Source organism: Sebastes umbrosus, chromosome 15 (genome assembly GCF_015220745.1).
Source record: "Sebastes umbrosus isolate fSebUmb1 chromosome 15, fSebUmb1.pri, whole genome shotgun sequence".
In the NCBI taxonomy this organism is placed as follows: domain Eukaryota; kingdom Metazoa; phylum Chordata; class Actinopteri; order Perciformes; family Sebastidae; genus Sebastes; species Sebastes umbrosus.
The window spans coordinates 4712424-4730548 of NC_051283.1; the positions used below are offsets into that span (position 1 = coordinate 4712424).

Genomic DNA, 18125 nt, shown 5'->3' on the forward strand with positions numbered 1-18125 from the left:
ACTGCCCTGACTCTAATGAGATTATCATACAAAACAAAAATGACAGTTCAGATATTTTTTGTGGAATGAAATACAGACTAATCACACATTTGTTATTAATATTTGTATTATTTTTAAAATTAAATGGTATCTTTTTGCCCAGCTAAATTTAGGTACTCAGTAAACTTTGAAGTACAGTGGACACTCCTTAAGGCAACATGCCAGTGTTTCCAGTGTAATGTGTGAAACCAATGATTATAAATTATGCTATTAGTATATTTTGTGTTTTTTTAATAATTGCTATATTATCACCATTATTTCAATAAATTCAGATCATAACTAATATTATTATATTTGTTGTTACCATTATTTATTTATATACTACTATTTGCCTGTTATTCTGATTGCTCTTATTAGTATGATATTGATAAGGTGCCTGAAAATGAACATAATAGTAATTGCAGTAGCAGTGTTAGTGGTAGCCTATAGATTTGTGATGGTCACAGCCACACAGGGTAATATCATTCCGGTTCACACTCTCTCATCTCATTAGTTTACGACCTACACAGGTTCATTTAATTTGCAGCCAACTACACCTTTACAATTAACATCACATATTTGTTTATTTGTGTTTAACCTTATATAGTTTAGATTCACACATATTATTATTTGTTATATTAATCATTTGTTTCTTTGTTTGAGTTGGCTGTTGGGGGAGCTGACTTCCTGGTGGAGATAGGGGTGTGGCTGAGGACTCAAACCAAGTGCTGCCATGAGGACTCAAACTGGGCCAAACCAAGTGCGGCCATGTTATGGGGGGGATTTGGTTGTAGTTAGTTCTGCTTAGTATTTAATTATATTTTGTGTCCCTCTTGTTTACCCCTTTGTGTGATATTTTGGTTTGGCTAAGCCCTATATATATATGCCCTCATGTTTCGTTGTGGAGGTTAGTTTTGTTCAGTTAACATCTTGTTTAATAGTGGGAATAAGTATTGTTATATTACTTTAACCTCTTTTTTGTTAGACCTAGGTATTCAATTATTGGTTAATAATGTTTTGTTATTTTTTGGCTGAATAAAAAGCCCAAATTATTTCAACAACTCCTGTTTCCTCGTTGCTTCACTGCTTGGTCCCTTACAGATTTAAAACATGATCAGTGTTTGCCCCCCAACATGCCACAGCAAAGAAGAGGACGCTGGCTACTACAGACTGGTAAAACATCTGCAGCAGCCTATTGCAGACATTGAAGAGCCTGAGCCTCCTCAGGAAGAACAGTTTGCTCTGTCTCTTCCTGTAGAGGGCCTCGGTGTTGTCGGTCCAGTCCAGTTTATTGTTCATGTGTACTCCCAGGAACTTTTAGGTGTCCACCACCTCCACCTCCTCCCCTCGGATGGTGATGGGAGTTGGGGGCTTCTTGTTGCCCCGTGGAAGTCCACCACCAGCTCCTTGGTCTTTCTGATGTTGAGCTGGAGGTGATTGTTGTTACACCACCCTACGAAGTTCTCCACCAGGGCTCTGTACTCCTCCTCGTTGTCATCTGTGATGCAGCTGACGATGGAGGAGTCATCGGAGAACTTCTGTGGGTGCCACCTACCCCAGTTGAAGTGGAAGTCGGAGGTGTAGGTGGTGAACAGGAAGGGTGACAGCACAGTTTCTTGGGGGGTGCCGGTGTTGCTCACCAGCACATCTGACAGGCTGCCCTTCAGTCTGACATTATGTGGTCTGCTGGTGAGGTAATCCATAATCCAGGCCACCAGGCCATGGTCTACCTGCATCACTGAGAGCTTCTCAGCTAGCCGGTGTGGCTGGATGGTGTTGAAGGCGCTGGAGAAGTCGAAGAACATGAGTCTTACCGTGCTGTGCGGCCTCTCCAGATGTCTGTAGGCTCTGTGGAGCAGATAGATGATGGCATCATCCACACTGATGTTTGCCTGGTATGCAAACTGCAGGGGGTCCAGGGAGTCGCTCACAAGGGGCTCGACGTACTGCATAACCAGTCTGTCAAAGATCTTCATGACGTGTGACGTCAGAGCAACTGGCCTGATAAGCTGTGAACCTCTTTGTCGAGGTTTTTATTTACTACACATTTGTTTGACCAATGATGATTGACAGCACTCCTGAATGTTCATGCAAACTGAAATGTATCCAGAACTGAGGCATTACCACTGAAAACACTTTCAGAACCACACAGCACACAGTGTGAATGAACCCAAAGTGTGAATGTTCTGTTTTGGTTCCAGTTCCTCCTGCAGGATTCCCTGCTGGTCCTGTTATTGGAGTTGTTGTAGGATTGCTGCTGCTGCTGCTGGCGGTCTGCATCGCTGGACTCTTCTTCTAGAGGAGGAACAATAACGGTGAGGAACAGAGATGTTTTTATTCCTCTGATGAATTAAAATAAATACCTGTGATAGTCTCGTCCTGCATATTTAGTGTGGTACTTCTGGTAACTCAGTCCATTTATTTGACTGTGATAGTGAAGCACAAAGTGCTGTTTTTTGTTTTTCTGCTTTCATAAATTCTGAAATGTGAATCATTTTCTAATATTGTTTTCTCTCATCTGTATTTCCGGGTTTCGCCCTGCTAACAGTAAGTATTATACTGTGAAATATTTCAAACGATATATATATATATATATTTATATATATATATATATATATACATATATAAACTGGAAAAACAAAGTTTGGAAACTTGTGTTTGGTGGATTATTTCTCTGTTGTTATAATGCTAATGGTCATTGTATTTTACATCGTTGGAAAGCCTGTTTATTTACCTTCGCAATGACGTCCAACTTGTAAGGATCATGCATTTGTGGGATGAGCAGCACAGCTGATTATGTGGGTAGCGCCCAAGAAAAATGTGCCAAAATGCTCCGTCAATGGTAAACAGTGTATTCTCCTGTTGGTATTGACTCTTGTTTTGAGTTGTTTGGTGGATTGGATGATTGAACTCTCTATCAGTAACAAGGAACAAACAAGACATATTGGCTTTTTTACACTTTATTCATTTAATACACCGTCAGGAGCCTCAGTAGCGGTGGAAGATCCAATGGCGTTCCATTCCTCAACCTGGATTCGTTGCAGGTCAGCCAGCGTGGTTGTGTTGGTCACTCTAACACGTACAGCACGCCCAAGCTGATCCCACAAGTGTTGAATTGGGTTGAGGTGTGGACTCTTGGCAGGCCGTTCCATTCTCTCTACTCCCACATTGTGGAGGTAGTCTGTGATAACCCTGGCTCTGTGGGGGCGAGCGTTGTCATCTTGGAGGATGAAGTTAGGTGCCAGATTGTGGAGATATGGGATCGCCACTGGCTGCAGAATCTCATCCCGATATCTCCCTGCATTGAGATGGCCTTCAATGATGACAAGCCTTGTTTTGCCAGTGAGGAAGATGCCCCCCCACACCATGACACTGCCCCCACCAAAAGCTGTTACTCCATCGGTGCAACAATCAAGTCTCCATACTTTGACCCTGCCGTCCAACTTTCGCAGACAGAACCTGGACTCATCACTGAACATAACATTCCCCCACATGTTCAGGTTCCATTATCTGTGTTGTCGACACCAGCGCAAACGGGACCGACGGTGAAGGGTAGTCATTGCAGGCTTCCTGGTAGCCTTATGAGAATACACTGTTTAGAGCATTTTTGCAAATTTTTCTTGGGCGCTACCCACATAATCAGCTGTGCTGCTCATCCCACAAATGAATGATCCTTACAAGTTGGACATCATTGCGAAGGTAAATAAACAGGCTTTCCAACGATGTAAAATACCATGCCAATTAGCATTGTAACAACAGAGAAATAATCCACCAAACACAAGTTTCCGAACTTTGTTTTTCCAGTTTATATATCTATATAAATATAGATATATAGATATATAGATATATATAGATATATATCAGCAATAATCTGACATCAGTCAGTTGTAATCCTAAAAAGGATCAGGTTTTGTAATGACTATGAAGACTGTAGATCATCTCTCTTATACCTGTAATAACTGAACTTGTGTTTCTGTCTCCTCTCACAGGGAAAAGATGATCTGCAGCATCCTGCTGCTCATCATCCTGACCTCCTGTATCTGTGGTTTGTTCACACCTTCACTTTATTATCCACAAAGTCTGAATACACTTTTTTTTACTTTTCATATCACCAGACCAGCCAAAAAAGGCTGAGCCTGTGCTCCTAATCTAAATGTTTTTACTTAAATTACTCTATATTTTATTTATTTATTTATATTGACCCTGGCATGCTTTATGTTGCTTTATTGATTTTTATTTTTGTATCTATTTATTTTCATTTTGTGTCCCTTCATTTCTTTCATATGTATTTATCTATGTAAAGGTTTGATTGTTTATTGTATTAACAGATTTAAAATTAAATCTATTAAAAAAAAAATCGACATAGTCGACCCAATGCATCCAAGAGAAATCACCTGATTCAGGTAATAAGGAGGGAAAAACAGCATGATCTTTCATTACCACGTCTCTAAACCAGTCTTGCCAACCGAAGAAGAAAAAGAAGAAGAAGAAAGCAATGCATCATGGGATAAATCTTGCCTCCATAGGCTTTGGCTAACGACAACACCAACTCTTTCAACACAGATAAATACTCACAAAATACTCACTTTCATTGCTGGATTTATTAATAATGGAATAATGAACATAGATTGTTAATTATGGTATTTATTTTACTCTAGCTCTATTATTCTGCAAACCTCAAACAGCAGAAACACATCCAATTACAATAATGTGAAGATATTGAGATGCACATACACTGTTATAAATGGATATTTTTTATAATTTATTTTTTATTTTTTATTTTTAACTTTTATTTTTATTTTAACTTTATTTACATGGAGTTGTCATGCATGCTTTTTGTTCTTATTTAAAGATGTTGTACTTTGGGTAACATTATGTCATGTATTAATACTTGATTTAAAGTTGGCATAACTAAAAGTGTTATAATGTCCCACTTTAAGTAGACGGCAGGTAAAGCTACTGAAAACCGCAAATTAGAGCAAACTACAAGGAAACTGTGACATTTTGCTCAACATATTTTTTCGTGGATATTAAGTTAAAAAAAAAAAAATTAGGCTATAATAATTATAATTCTTTTAAAGAGTAAATTTCTAACGAATTTGATCTTTCAGAAAAATTTATCTCGCTTATGAGCCGTTGATAATATCAGCCCCTCAACTAGACGTCATAACTCCCTCCCTCCAGGAACCTGACCCGCGTTGAAATATCTGCTAGTCGGCTGGCTGAAGCTCTCTCTCTCTCTTACTACTCAAAACAAGATGAAGTTACTAATTTGGCTCAACTTGCTCCTCTTCTGTCACGTTGCATCTACAGGTAAGATCATATTGTGACTCTCACCGTTATTTCTTGTTATTCTTGTTGATGCAAAACTTGTAAGATTTAGTCACTTTGTAGTGCGACATTGAGGAACCACTTTCACTTTCACTTTGTCACACTGAACTTAGAATAATGTCACAATAAATCGGACAAGGCGACCTACTCATGACTATTACTTTGCTGGTAGGATAGGGGGAATAACCGTAGGACATCAGTAAAAATGCTCTTGAGATGGATTTGTCTTCAGTGAACTTTATTGTAAACTTCACGCACTGTGCATCATTTACACTTCAGACAGGAAGTATAGTTTCCGTTAGTGTGTGGTTCTGTAACCGTAGAAATAAAGGACTTTAATGAATATTGATTGTATGGGAATCATTACATACAACGCTCTACAGAATACAGCATTATGTACATAATTTCACCATATAACTAACATTACTACCATATACAGGATATACTGTGATCCTTAATACTCTTACACAGTGCTGTCAAATAACAGGACAAACAACATTATAGCTAATAAATTAAAATAACATTCAATATCTCTTATGCGCTATCTCTTATGGATTATATTCTCTTATATATTATTATGTTATATTATTATATATTATTATATTATATTATTATATATTATTATATTATATACTCTTATATGAACACATGGTTCTACTGGGCAGCGCCCCTCTTATCTCGTACTACACTTGCTGCTTGTCTGTGTGCAATGAACGGCACACGAGAGCAGTGCGTCGTTACGAACGCCCTGTAGACATGTAAACATTACCATTTCACTCCGTAACACTACGTACAGCATTGCTACGCATGGCATGAAACATAAAACACAGTAAATACAGAGCTAACTCTTTAACGAGCACGGCTAACAAGTATGCATCCCTCATGTAACAACTTAAAGGTCCCATATTGTAAAAAGTGAGATTTTCATGTCTTTTATATTATAAAGCAGGTTTAAGTGCTTTATAAATACTGTGAAAGTATGGAAGCGCTCAATATACAGAGAAATACACACACAGCCCGTATTCAGAAATTGTGCGTTTGAAACAAGCCGATAGGATTTCTGTCCATTTGTGATGTCACAAATATACAATATTTTGACCATCACACGGTTTTAAACGTAAACATTCTAAATGTGTCCCAGTTTATTTCTGGTTGCAGTGTATGTGAATGACATCAGCTGACAGGAAGTAAACATGGACCCAAGCTGTTGCCTAGCAACGCAATTCTGTTGCAATTCTGTTGCAATTCTGTTGAAATGCACTAAAATGGAGCGTTTCAGACAGAGGGTAAATACAGGCATATTCAAGCAGACAGTGAGGGAAATAAATGAAATATTACCTTGTAATAAAGGTACAAGTATGAACCTGAAAATGAGTATATATGGGACCTTTAAGACTTATATCTTCAAATAGCAAAAAGGAAACTTACATCTCAATGGACGCACACAGGCTCTCACTGTCTAAAATGTCCAAACTGTGCAATACTAATTACATTGTAGCTCAACTACAGCTCACTTGTCACGGAACTCTCTGGAGCAACAGAAAAAGGAGAGGAGTTACCTCTGCTACGAAGGATTGATTGACAGGCTACTCAGCCAATAGAAATGCACTTAGCAAAACGATAATTAAGGATATAAACTAAGGCATAGATATTCAAACCACATAAACTGAGGTAGAAAATGCATGAAAGGATATGGAATCTTCTTTACAGTTTTTATATAGACCTAGCCTTTGTGTCACAAAACGACACATAAACTATATATATATTTTAGTTTAGGCAATAATATGTCAATAACGTCGTCATAAACGTGATAGAGGAAACCTTGACTGTTGCTAGGAGACATAACCTCTGTGCTGTGGGAAATGCTGTGATCATAGAGAGGACATACTATCCCCCAATATTATTGTTTATGTAGTATGACATAATTAAATCAAAATTATATATTATAGCAATTCCAACACATTTACTAGGTTTCCTTAATAATAATTCTATCATCTGTAAAAGAGCAAATCTCTGATGTTAGCAGACCTACAATAATAAAAATATATATCTATATCCATATATATATATATAGATATATCTATATCTATATATATATATACCATATTTAATTTAATTTTAAAACAAAATTGTAACTTGCACACTGTTAATACTTAGTATTTCATTACACACTTTGCTGTTGTATATATATCTCCTTTTTGGGGAATTGACAACCAATTAACCCATTTGTGCCCAAAGACTATATTTAGTATGATAAGGGCACATTTGTTCTGATCGGTCAAAAGTTTTGAAAAGTGGTACGGACATATTTTGGGCAAGTATCTAACAGTACAACACTTTTTACACTGCATATGTGTGCATATCTTCGATATTCAACTTTGTATGAGTTCATAGATACCAAATACTTGATTGTGCTCTTTGTAGTTTCTGAGATACAGACATTTTCTTATCATACTACTGTATATCTCATCTGAGGTCACGTGACTACTGTTTTTGCCTAAAATATAAAGGAGTGCAAAAACAGTAGGCCCATGTGCCCAAAGACTAGATAAAGTATGATAAGAAAAACTCACTTTTCAGTCAAACAGTTTGACCGATTTTGAAAATGTTTTCAAATTTGTGCTGAGGCAAGTCCAAAACTCGAAATTTCAGTTGTGGGCACAAATGGGTTAATCAATCAACCCCTCAAAAATGTTTAAAATCCAATTCAAAACCTTCTTTGTCTTGCAGTGAAACACTCCCTGAAAATTTTCTCTACTGCAACTTCTGGAGTCCCAAACTTCCCAGAGTTCATGGCAGCTGCGATGGTCGATGAAGTGTTGGGGGGTTACTGTGGCAGCAACATCGAGACCCCAGAACCCAAACAGGACTGGGTGAGGAAACTAGTAAAGGATGAGCCACAACACCTGGAGTGGTATTTTATTCAGTGTTTGGGTAGCCAGCAGAGCTTCAGAGCCAACTTGGACAGCCTGAAGCAGCGCTTAAACCAAACTGGAGGTACAGTATGTTTATGTTCATATGTAACTTTTTACTGGTGAAATGTTTCCTCCCTCTGAGGTGAGACGTAGCTTACAGTATAAACACACTGAGCCAATGTGTGTGTGTCTCTGTGGTGAAGATATCATATTATCCATTAACCCCTTAACCTCTTTAAGAGGTTGTTGCACTGAGTGATGATACTGTTATCATATGAAACTAGAAAATCTAAGGAATCCATTGCTACCAACCATGTCATACTAGCTTGTCGGGAAGATAACGCTAAATAACGCTGCAAAGTTACGGTAAATTTGACGAGGAAATATTGCCATGGCGATTTTCAAAGGGGTCCCTTGACCTTACACATGCACACTTTATGATAATCACATGCAGTTTTTTTAATGCAGTATAAATCTGTTATTTTTTGCATTTTCTAAAATGATGTATCTGAATATTTCTGCATACTTGGGTCCCTAAACAGTCTTGAATTACATAAATTGGGTATCACTGTAAAGCGGAGACTCTTGTAGATCCAATGAGCCCAACTGTATTCATGTGTGATGATGTTAGTCCCCATATGAGACATTTCAGTGTAGTGAGACCATTTTTTGAAATTTGACCTCACTGTATGAAATGACCTGTGGTGACCTCTAGGATAATCACAGCCTCATGAAACTTTACATCCACCAACTACAGACCTAGAGCATTCAGAGGATGGATGTTTTCCTAGCTAGATTGACAATAAGGGGGTTTCTGAGCAGTTTACACAACAGAAGTGCTCGCCATCCAATCGCCGAAAAATACAATTCTTGCAGAAATCTCCAAATGTCAAAAGATTTTGATACCAAATCACAGCATGGCTTTTTCTATGGTGTTCCTCAAGGTCTTGGTGTCTTAATGTGGTATTTTGGAGGGATTATTGATCATTTTTATCAATACTCCAGCAGTAAAAAAATATTAACTTATGAGACATAACAGAGCATGGGGATGACCATCATATACTTCTATCATAATGTTCTACGCTCTTATACACTTTCACTATTTATTTTAATTTATTCATCCATTATTAATTAATTTTTATTTCTGATTTATGACTAGAACAACTTGACACACAGTGCTGCATCTCAAATGAATCTCCAGGTTCCCAGCTTTCAGATGATGTACACCACTTCTATGTGACATCTACTGTTGACTATTTATCTACCCCTGAACATCCCCTGTACCCCATCCCTCTAAAACAGAAGGTAGAATGGTAAAGGAGCTGGCTGTACTGAGATGTCTCTTTTTTCTGTCTCTGTCTCTCTCAGATGTCCACATTTTTCAGAGGATGGTCGGCTGTGAGTGGGACGACGAGACTGGAGAGGTTGTTGGTTTTAGTCAGTACGGTTATAATGGAGAAGACTTCCTTGTGTTGGACCTGCAGACGCTGACATGGACCGCTCCAAAACAACAGGCTTTCATCACCAAACGTAGATGGGATAATGACAAAGCTACCTTAGAATTTAACAAACACTACGTCAACAACTTATGTCCTGTCTTGCTGAAGAAGTACCTACACTATGGGAGGAGCTTTCTGCAGAGAACAGGTAGGATCACATGGCAAGATGTACTGTTGTACATGGACTCAGTGCTTCTCAGGCACTGTATCATTCCAATGAAAATAATATCCTGACACATCCTGGTGTCTCAGTACAGACTCATCCGTGTTTGTCCTTCTCCCCAGAGCGTCCCTCAGTGTCTCTCCTCCAGAAGACTCCCTCCTCTCCAGTCAGCTGCCACGCTACAGGTTTCTACCCTGACAGAGCCATGATGTTCTGGAGGAGAGATGGAGAGGAGATTCATGAGGACGTGGACCTCGGAGAGATCCTCCCCAACCACGATGGATCCTTCCAGATGAGTGTTAAGCTGAACCTGTCATCAGTCGCACCTGAAGACTGGAGGAGGTACGACTGTGTGTTTCATCTCTCTGGTGTGGTGGACGACATCGTCACCAGACTGGACAAAGCAGTGATCAGGACCAACTGGGGTAAGATTGGAATATACTTGTATATTTGTTTATTTATTTGCAACAGATTCCTGTAACATTTGGTGGACAGTTAGACCATAATTAAGGAAAAACGTATTAGAAACTAGTGTGTATAGTGCCAAAATGTTAACTTCAACTTTGTTGTCCCCCAGGAGCATTTTGTCTCGCAGCTAGGTAAAACACAGAAAACATAAAAACATAAAACATAATACAAATGTAAAAAGCAATGCTTTAAAAAAGCCATATAAACTCACATAAAACAAAGTAGAGCAGTGACAGTTTGTGCCTTTACTGGAGACAGTATTGAGATGACAGGAAACGAGGCAGAGAATGATGCAACAAAGATCTGTTGCTCAAACTGGGGACGTTGTGGTTCGTGGTCGGCGTCTTAACCCGTCAGCTACAGGAGCAAAGTTAAGGATATGTTGGGCTATTTGTCTACAGTGAAATCTTCCAAGTTATGGTTTATTACATCAGTGGTTCTCAACCTGGGGGTCGGGATAACATATTAAAAAGGAAAAACTTATTTTATACCGGGGAATGGCATTTACATTTTCATCGCCTCTACCAGTGATATAGAATTGATATTTAGTGAGTGTGTTTGTGAGAATCAAAGTGTGCATGCAGGTGAGTTTCTGACGGGGCATTTCCGGCGGGTCGGGGGGAGAGAAAAAGTCATGAAATGCATCAGAAATCCACAGTGCCTGGAGCACATTGGACAACGCCTAGGAGCCAGCTGTTCAAACTAAACCAAACTAAACACACAAACAAAGCCTTATGTTGGAGCCTTAATGTCGTTTTTTGTTTGTTTTACTTTTATCTGTGGATGACACAATAATGTATGCCTGCAGTGCTAGCACTGACCACAGGGTGTAACATGGACATGAAAGCGCATATAGGTAAGCTCTCCTGATTAGGATCAGGGGTGTGTGAGAAGGAGAGCCAAACAGTTTTTGACCGCGCCGAGCCGTGCAAGGCCGAGCAGAGCCTTGCCATATGAAACATTGTTGAATTAGATCCCACTGAATGGAAACAGGGGAAGAACATGATGGTGAGATGTGAAAGTGTAAATAAATGTAACTGATATAACGTTACACAGCGCACTGGACATTGATTTGTTTGTAGAGCACCCGTCTGAACAAGTTCTCCCGTCCAAACATTATTGTTCGTTTTCATATCTTGAACTCCTGGTTTACTGTACCCACTTAAACCACTGATAAGCTGTGAACCTCTTTGTCAAGGTTTTTATTTACTACACATTTGTTTGACCAATAATGATTGACAGCACTGCCTGAATGTTGATTTGAAATGAAAGTCATATCAAGAACTGAGGCATTACCACTGAAAACACTTTCAGAACCACACAGCACACAGTGTGAATGAACCCAAAGTGTGAATGTTCTGTTTTGGTTCCAGTTCCTCCTGCAGGGTTCCCTGCTGGTCCTGTTATTGGAGTTGTTGTAGGACTGCTGCTGCTGGCGGTCTGCATCGCTAGACTCTTCATCTGGAGGAGGAACAATAACGGTGAGGAACAGAGATGTTTTTATTCCTCTGATGAATTAAAATGAATACCTGTGATAGTCTCGTCCTGCATATTTAGTGTGGTACTTCTGGTAACTCAATCCATTTATTTGACTGTGATAGTGAAGCACAAAATGAAATGTGAATCATTTTCTAACATTGTTTTCTCTCATCTGTATTTCAGGGTTTCGCCCTGCTAAAAGTAAGTATTATATTGTGAAATGTTTCACATTATATACAAATATATATATTTTTATATATTTTTCCCCTTGTGGGCGAGCAACTAATATCCTGTTCACCATAAAAACAAACGTCCGGCATAATGTGGACACCAATATGACAAGGATTTCACTTTATTTACTACTTGTGTTGACAGGGGGGCAGTGAACATAGAAGAGGATGCTGAACTCCAGAACTTTCTTTCTCAGAGGACTTTACAATCTGTACAACAAATATTTCATTATTATTATTTTTATATTCCTGGAAGTGAGATCAAAGATCTATGTTACAAGGGGGGCCTTAATTCTTAATTCTTAAGTAAAGTTAGCAATAAAAAATACTCCAAATGAAGTAAAAGCTTTCAATGTATGTGTTTTTGTATGTAAAATCTTAATCTGAAAGCTAACTATAGTTGTAAATAACTGAAGAAGTAAAATGTATATTACTCAAGTATAAATTAGCAAAAAATGGAAATAATCAAGTAAAGTATATTTACCTCAAAACTGGTACTTGAGTAAATGTAATAAATTACTTTCCACCTTTGTACAACAAAACCTGAATGGTGTAGTTTTTTTATTCATAGTCTGTGAGGAGAGATCTAGATAGATTACAGTAGTGCTGCAACTAACAATTATTTTAATTGTCGATTAATCTGTCAATTATTTTTCAGTTAATCGATTTGTTGTTTGGTCTATAAAATGTAAAAAATGTCGATCAGTGTTTCCCAAAGTCCAAGATGACGTCCTTAAATGTCTTGTTTTGTCCACAACTCAAAGATATTCAGTTTACTGTCATAGAGGAGTAAAGAAACCAGAAAATATTCAAATTTAAGAAGCTGGAATCAGAGAATTTAGACCTTTTTCATTCTTACAAAAATGACTCAAACTGATTAATCGATTATATTTGACAACTAATCGCTTAATCGTTGCAGCTCTAAGGTAGATTTATTTTTATTCTCATGTCACACCTCAAAGTTCTGCTCTTCTGTCACATTGTAGTTGTTCTTTTTTAGTAATCACTTTAACAGACCAGCAGAGGGCAATGTTGTTCTTTACTTCCTCTCCAAGTTTCCATGATATCAATTCAAATCAGGACTATCTTTAAAATCTTGGATTAAATCCATCTTTTTATTTTTTTTTCATCCACTTTTGCAGACTGCAGCAAGAAACGTCTCGACTCACTAAACTGTAATCAGTACTATTTAGTTGCATCACTTACAGACTTTGTCTATGGATTTCTCAAACATTAGGGTCACATAGTCCCACTGCATATGGATTGTCTCCAGTAAACCACATGGAAAAAGTCAATTTGCTGATTTAATACTGAATCGAGTACAACATACTGAATGTGGTGGAAAAAGTAGTCACATCTTTTAGTTCAGTAAAAGTAGAAATACAACAAATGGAATGACATAAAATCCTGTTTTCAAATCTCTATTTAAGTAAAATTATACAAGTACAAGTATAGTACTATATATTCATATATATGTATGCAGAAAGCCCAAAAGTATTTGTGTCGGCATGATTTATTTTTGCAGCTGCTCGAAAAGGAACACAGTTGTTTGACAAAAAAAAACACTTAAAGGTCCCATGTCGTGCTCATTTTCAGGTTCATACTTGTATTTTGTATTTCTACTAGAACATGTTTACATGCTGTAATGTTCAAAAAACACTTTATTTCCCTCATACTGTCTGCCTGAATATAACCTGTATTTACCCTCTGTCTGAAACACTCCGTTTTAGTGCATTTCAACGGAATTGCAACGGAATTGCGTTGCTAGGCACAATTTGGGTCCATGTTTACTTCCTGTCAGCTGATGTTATTTACATACACTGCAACAGGAAATAAACTGGGACACATTTAGAATGTTTACGTTTATAACCGTGTGATGGTCTAAATATTGTATATTTGTGAAATCACAAATGGACAGAAATCCTAACCGCTTATTTCAAACGCACAATTTCTGAATACGGGCTGTGTGTATTTCTCCGTATATTGAGCGTTTTGATACTTTCACATTATTTATATAGCCCTTAAACCTGCTTTATAATATAAAAGACAAGAAAAGCTCACTTTTTACAATATGGGACCTTCAACTCGGGCTGCATCTAACGATTATTTTCATTGTTGATTAATCTGTTAATTATTTTCTTGATTAATCGAAGTTGTTTGGTCTATAAAATGTTAAAAAATGTCGATCAGTGTTTCCCAAAGCCCAAGATGATGTCCTCAAATGTCTTGTTTTGTCCACAACTCAAAGATATTCAGTTTACTGTCATCGAGGAGTAAAGAAACCAGAAAATATTCACATTTAATAACCTGGAATCATAGAATTTCAACCTTTTTTTCTTACAAAAATTACTCAAACCGATTAATCGATTATAGTTGACAACTAATGACTTAATCGTTGCAGCTCTAAGGTAGATTTCTTGTTATTCTCATGTCACACCTCAAAGTTCTGCTCTTCTGTCACATTGTATTTGTCCTTTTTTAGTAATCACTTTAACAGACCAGCAGAGGGCAATGTTGTTCTTTACTTCCTCTCTCCAAATTTCCATGATATCAATTCAAATTAGGACTATCTTTAAAATCTTGGATTAAATCTATCTTTTTATTTTTTTTCATCCACTTTTGCAGACTGCAGCAAGAAACGTCTCGACTCACTAAACTGTAATCAGTACTATTTAGTTGCATCACTTACAAACTTTGTCTATGGATTTCTCAAACATTAGGGTCACATAGTCCCACTGCATATGGATTGTCTCCAGTAAACCACATGGACAAAGTCAAGTTGCTGATTTAATACTGAGCCGTGTACAACTCGTGAATGTGGTGGAAAAAGTATTTGCATCTTTTAGTTCAGTAAAAGTAGAAATACAACAAAATGGAATGACATAAAATTCCTGTTTTCAAATCTCTATTTAAGTAAAATGATACATGTACAAGTATAGTACTTTATATTCATATATATGTATGCAGAAAGCCCAAAAGTATTTGTGTCGGCATGATTTATTTTTGCAGCTGCTGGAAAAGGAACAGAGTTGTTTGACAAAAAAAAACACTTAAAGGTCCCATGTCGTGCTCATTTTCAGGTTCATACTTGTATTTTGTGTTTCTACTAGAACATGTTAACATGCTATAATGTTCAAAAAATACTTTATTTTCCTCATACTGTCTGCCTGAATACACCTGTATTTACCCTCTGTCTGAAACGCTTCGTTTTAGTGCATTTCAACAGAGTTGCAACGGAATTGCGTTGCTAGGCAACAGTTTGGGCCCATGTTTACTTCCTGTCAGCTGATGATATTTAAATACACTGCAACAGGAAATAAACTGGGACACATTTAGAATGTTTACGTTTAAAACCGTGTAATGGTCTAAATATTGTAGATTTGTGACATCACAAATGGACAGAAATCCTAACCGCTTGTTTCAAACGCACAATTTCTGAATACGGGCTGTGTGTATTTCTCCGTATATTGAGTGTGTTGATACTTTCACAGTATTTATATAGCACTTAAACCTGCTTTATAATATAAAAGACAAGAAAAGCTCACTTTTTACAATATGGGACCTTTAACTCGGACTGCATCTAACGATTATTTTCATTGTTGATTAATCTGTCAATTATTTTCTTGATTAATCAAAGTTCTTTGGTCTATAAAATGTTAAAAAATGTCTATCAGTGTTTCCCAAAGCCCAAAATGACGTACTTAAATGTCTTGCTTTGTCCACAACTCAAAGATATCCAGTTTACTGTCATAGAGGATTAAAGAAACCAGAAAATATTCACATTTAAGAGATTGGAATCAGAGAATTATTATAATTTTTTTTTAAATGACTCAAACTGATTATCAAAATAGTTGCCGATTAATTTAATAGTTGACAACTAATCGATTAATCTTTGCAGCTCTACACTTAACTCAAGGTCCCCTTACTCGCTTTTTCAGGGCCTTTCAACCACGTCTAACATTTGTATTCAGTGGAAGGAGTTTGCTCAGCTGTTATGGCGATAGCTCAGCTGTCATCACGTCACCTAAATTCCCTACTTTGTATAACAGGTAGGCATTTATAAATATTTTTTTTTTATAATATGGGACCTTTAAAGCTTGTTTTATAAATTTATATAATTCAATTTGTGCTCATTCAAGATATGAATGAAGAGCTGAATGACTTTAAAAGTGAAGACAGTTAATTTTTTTTTTTTTATAATGAAGATGTCTTTATTTCCCTAGTACCAAAGGGGGAATAAATAACAACAAACTAAACAACAACAAAACCACGGTATTGGCTATCGGCAAATATTTTATTGTAATCATTGGTATTTGTCCATAATTTTGCAATCGGTTCATCCCTGGTAAGTAGTAATTAAATGCAGTGGAGTAAAAGAAGTATCTCTCTTAACTGTATTGACGTAAAAGTATAAAGTGAATAAAATGGAAATACTCAAGTACAAAGTACAAAACTTCCCACCAATGTGGGGTGATAATAACATGAGAGTGGAAACTAGAAATCAACTATTCCTCACTGGGTTCATAAACCCCTAAAACAGCATCAAGAACCACTGGGAGTCCCAGTTTGGGAGCTGCTGTCTCAGCTTACATATTAACTGTAAAATACCATTAAAATCCTGCAGAATTCCTGTCAAACCTTATAAGCCCATATAACAGCCCCTGCACTTGGCTCCTCCACAGCAAGTACCTGGCTGAACACATGCTGTGTGTAATGCAGGCGACAATCAGGGTGTCACCGTGAAGTCTGGCACTTGTTGGAAATTTGCACCTACTATTCTGAGACAAAAAAAAAAACTGACAAAAGAAATATCACAGCTGTTAAAGTCCTTGTCGGAGAACTCATTCTCCACGCTTGATTTGCTCTGCTGTTCTCGCACAGAGGAGAATAATTAAGAGAAATCTATTGAGACTCGACAACGTCGAAGAAAAGGACCAAAGTGTGGGTTAAAAAAGTGAAATACGCTGTTAACGTCTCCACCTGTGGAGTTTTTTAGCGTGACTAGAAACGGAGAGCACTCTGCAGACAAACGACCTGTAATAACCCTCCGTGATTTCTCTGTGTTAAAACGGCACGAGTGACCCGAGACTACTTTCTCCGTGACAGCTCAATAATGCTCTGTATGCACAAGAGGTCTGATGATTACTGATACACACAGCATGAAAGGACTGTAAATACACACGGTGTTAGATGCACGAAGTTTGATGTTAAAGTAGCTTTAATTGGCACAACACTTGCAGGCCTACACTGTGAATGATTTTACTCAGCTCAACAGTGTTGACAGTATAGACCGGGCGCTCATTATGACTCATTGCTTACTAGTGCACAGCCTGCAGATTACTAATCACATGCATTTACCGCAATCAATCCTTGTTTTACTTTGCTGTGGGTATCTTGAAAGGAAATACAGAGCAGTGAAGTAGAGCTTTCATTGTAACTTGCTTTTTACGCAGCAAACAACTATTTGCTATGTAAATATATAGAGGAGTAATGGTAGTGGCTAGAAGGGGGCCCGCAAACAGGGGAAACTCTTGCGAGATTGTTAAGGTGAGGATAGGTCGTCGGGCAGCGAGTCTTGCGAGTTTTTGCAAGTTTTCAGCAGATCTCAGGTCAGATTTCGCAATTTGCGGGCTCCCTTCTAGACGTGTCTACCTGAGCAGAGAAGTCTCTCTCCCTCAGAGCTTCTCTGTGCTTTGTTGACACAGCCGGGCCGGCCGTGCATGCCTTTTAGTGCATGTAAGTGCATGTGAGCGTGTCCCACTGGCTAGCTCATGGCCGCCGCTCTGAACTGCTCTCATACGGCGGTTAAAGCTGATAACGCTGTCCCGACCTGCGGCGGCGTTGCGGAAGTGTAGCACCCACCCTCCGGTTCCCCCCCTCAGGTTAACACTGTTAGCTCTGTTAGCACTTGTTGCCATAGTTTTTACTGTTAGCACCGTTAGCTGCGAGCTCCCGGCTCAGCCGTCGCCATGTTGAGAGCTGTGCAGAGGCAATAGAAATGCTCCCAATCTCACATTTAGAA

General features: G+C 38.0%; 1 protein-coding gene across 1 annotated transcript; it reads left to right on the top strand.

The window, feature by feature from the left end:
* Positions 1–5178: 5178 nt before the first annotated feature.
* On the top strand, positions 5179–16061 carry LOC119503519 (major histocompatibility complex class I-related gene protein-like). Its single transcript, XM_037795350.1, has 7 exons — positions 5179–5331; positions 8080–8346; positions 9633–9911; positions 10049–10351; positions 11768–11875; positions 12057–12074; positions 16042–16061. The coding sequence occupies exons 1-7, from the start codon at positions 5277–5279 to the stop codon at positions 16059–16061; spliced, it is 1050 nt and encodes a 349-aa protein (XP_037651278.1). The 5' UTR covers positions 5179–5276.
* Positions 16062–18125: the final 2064 nt, after the last annotated feature.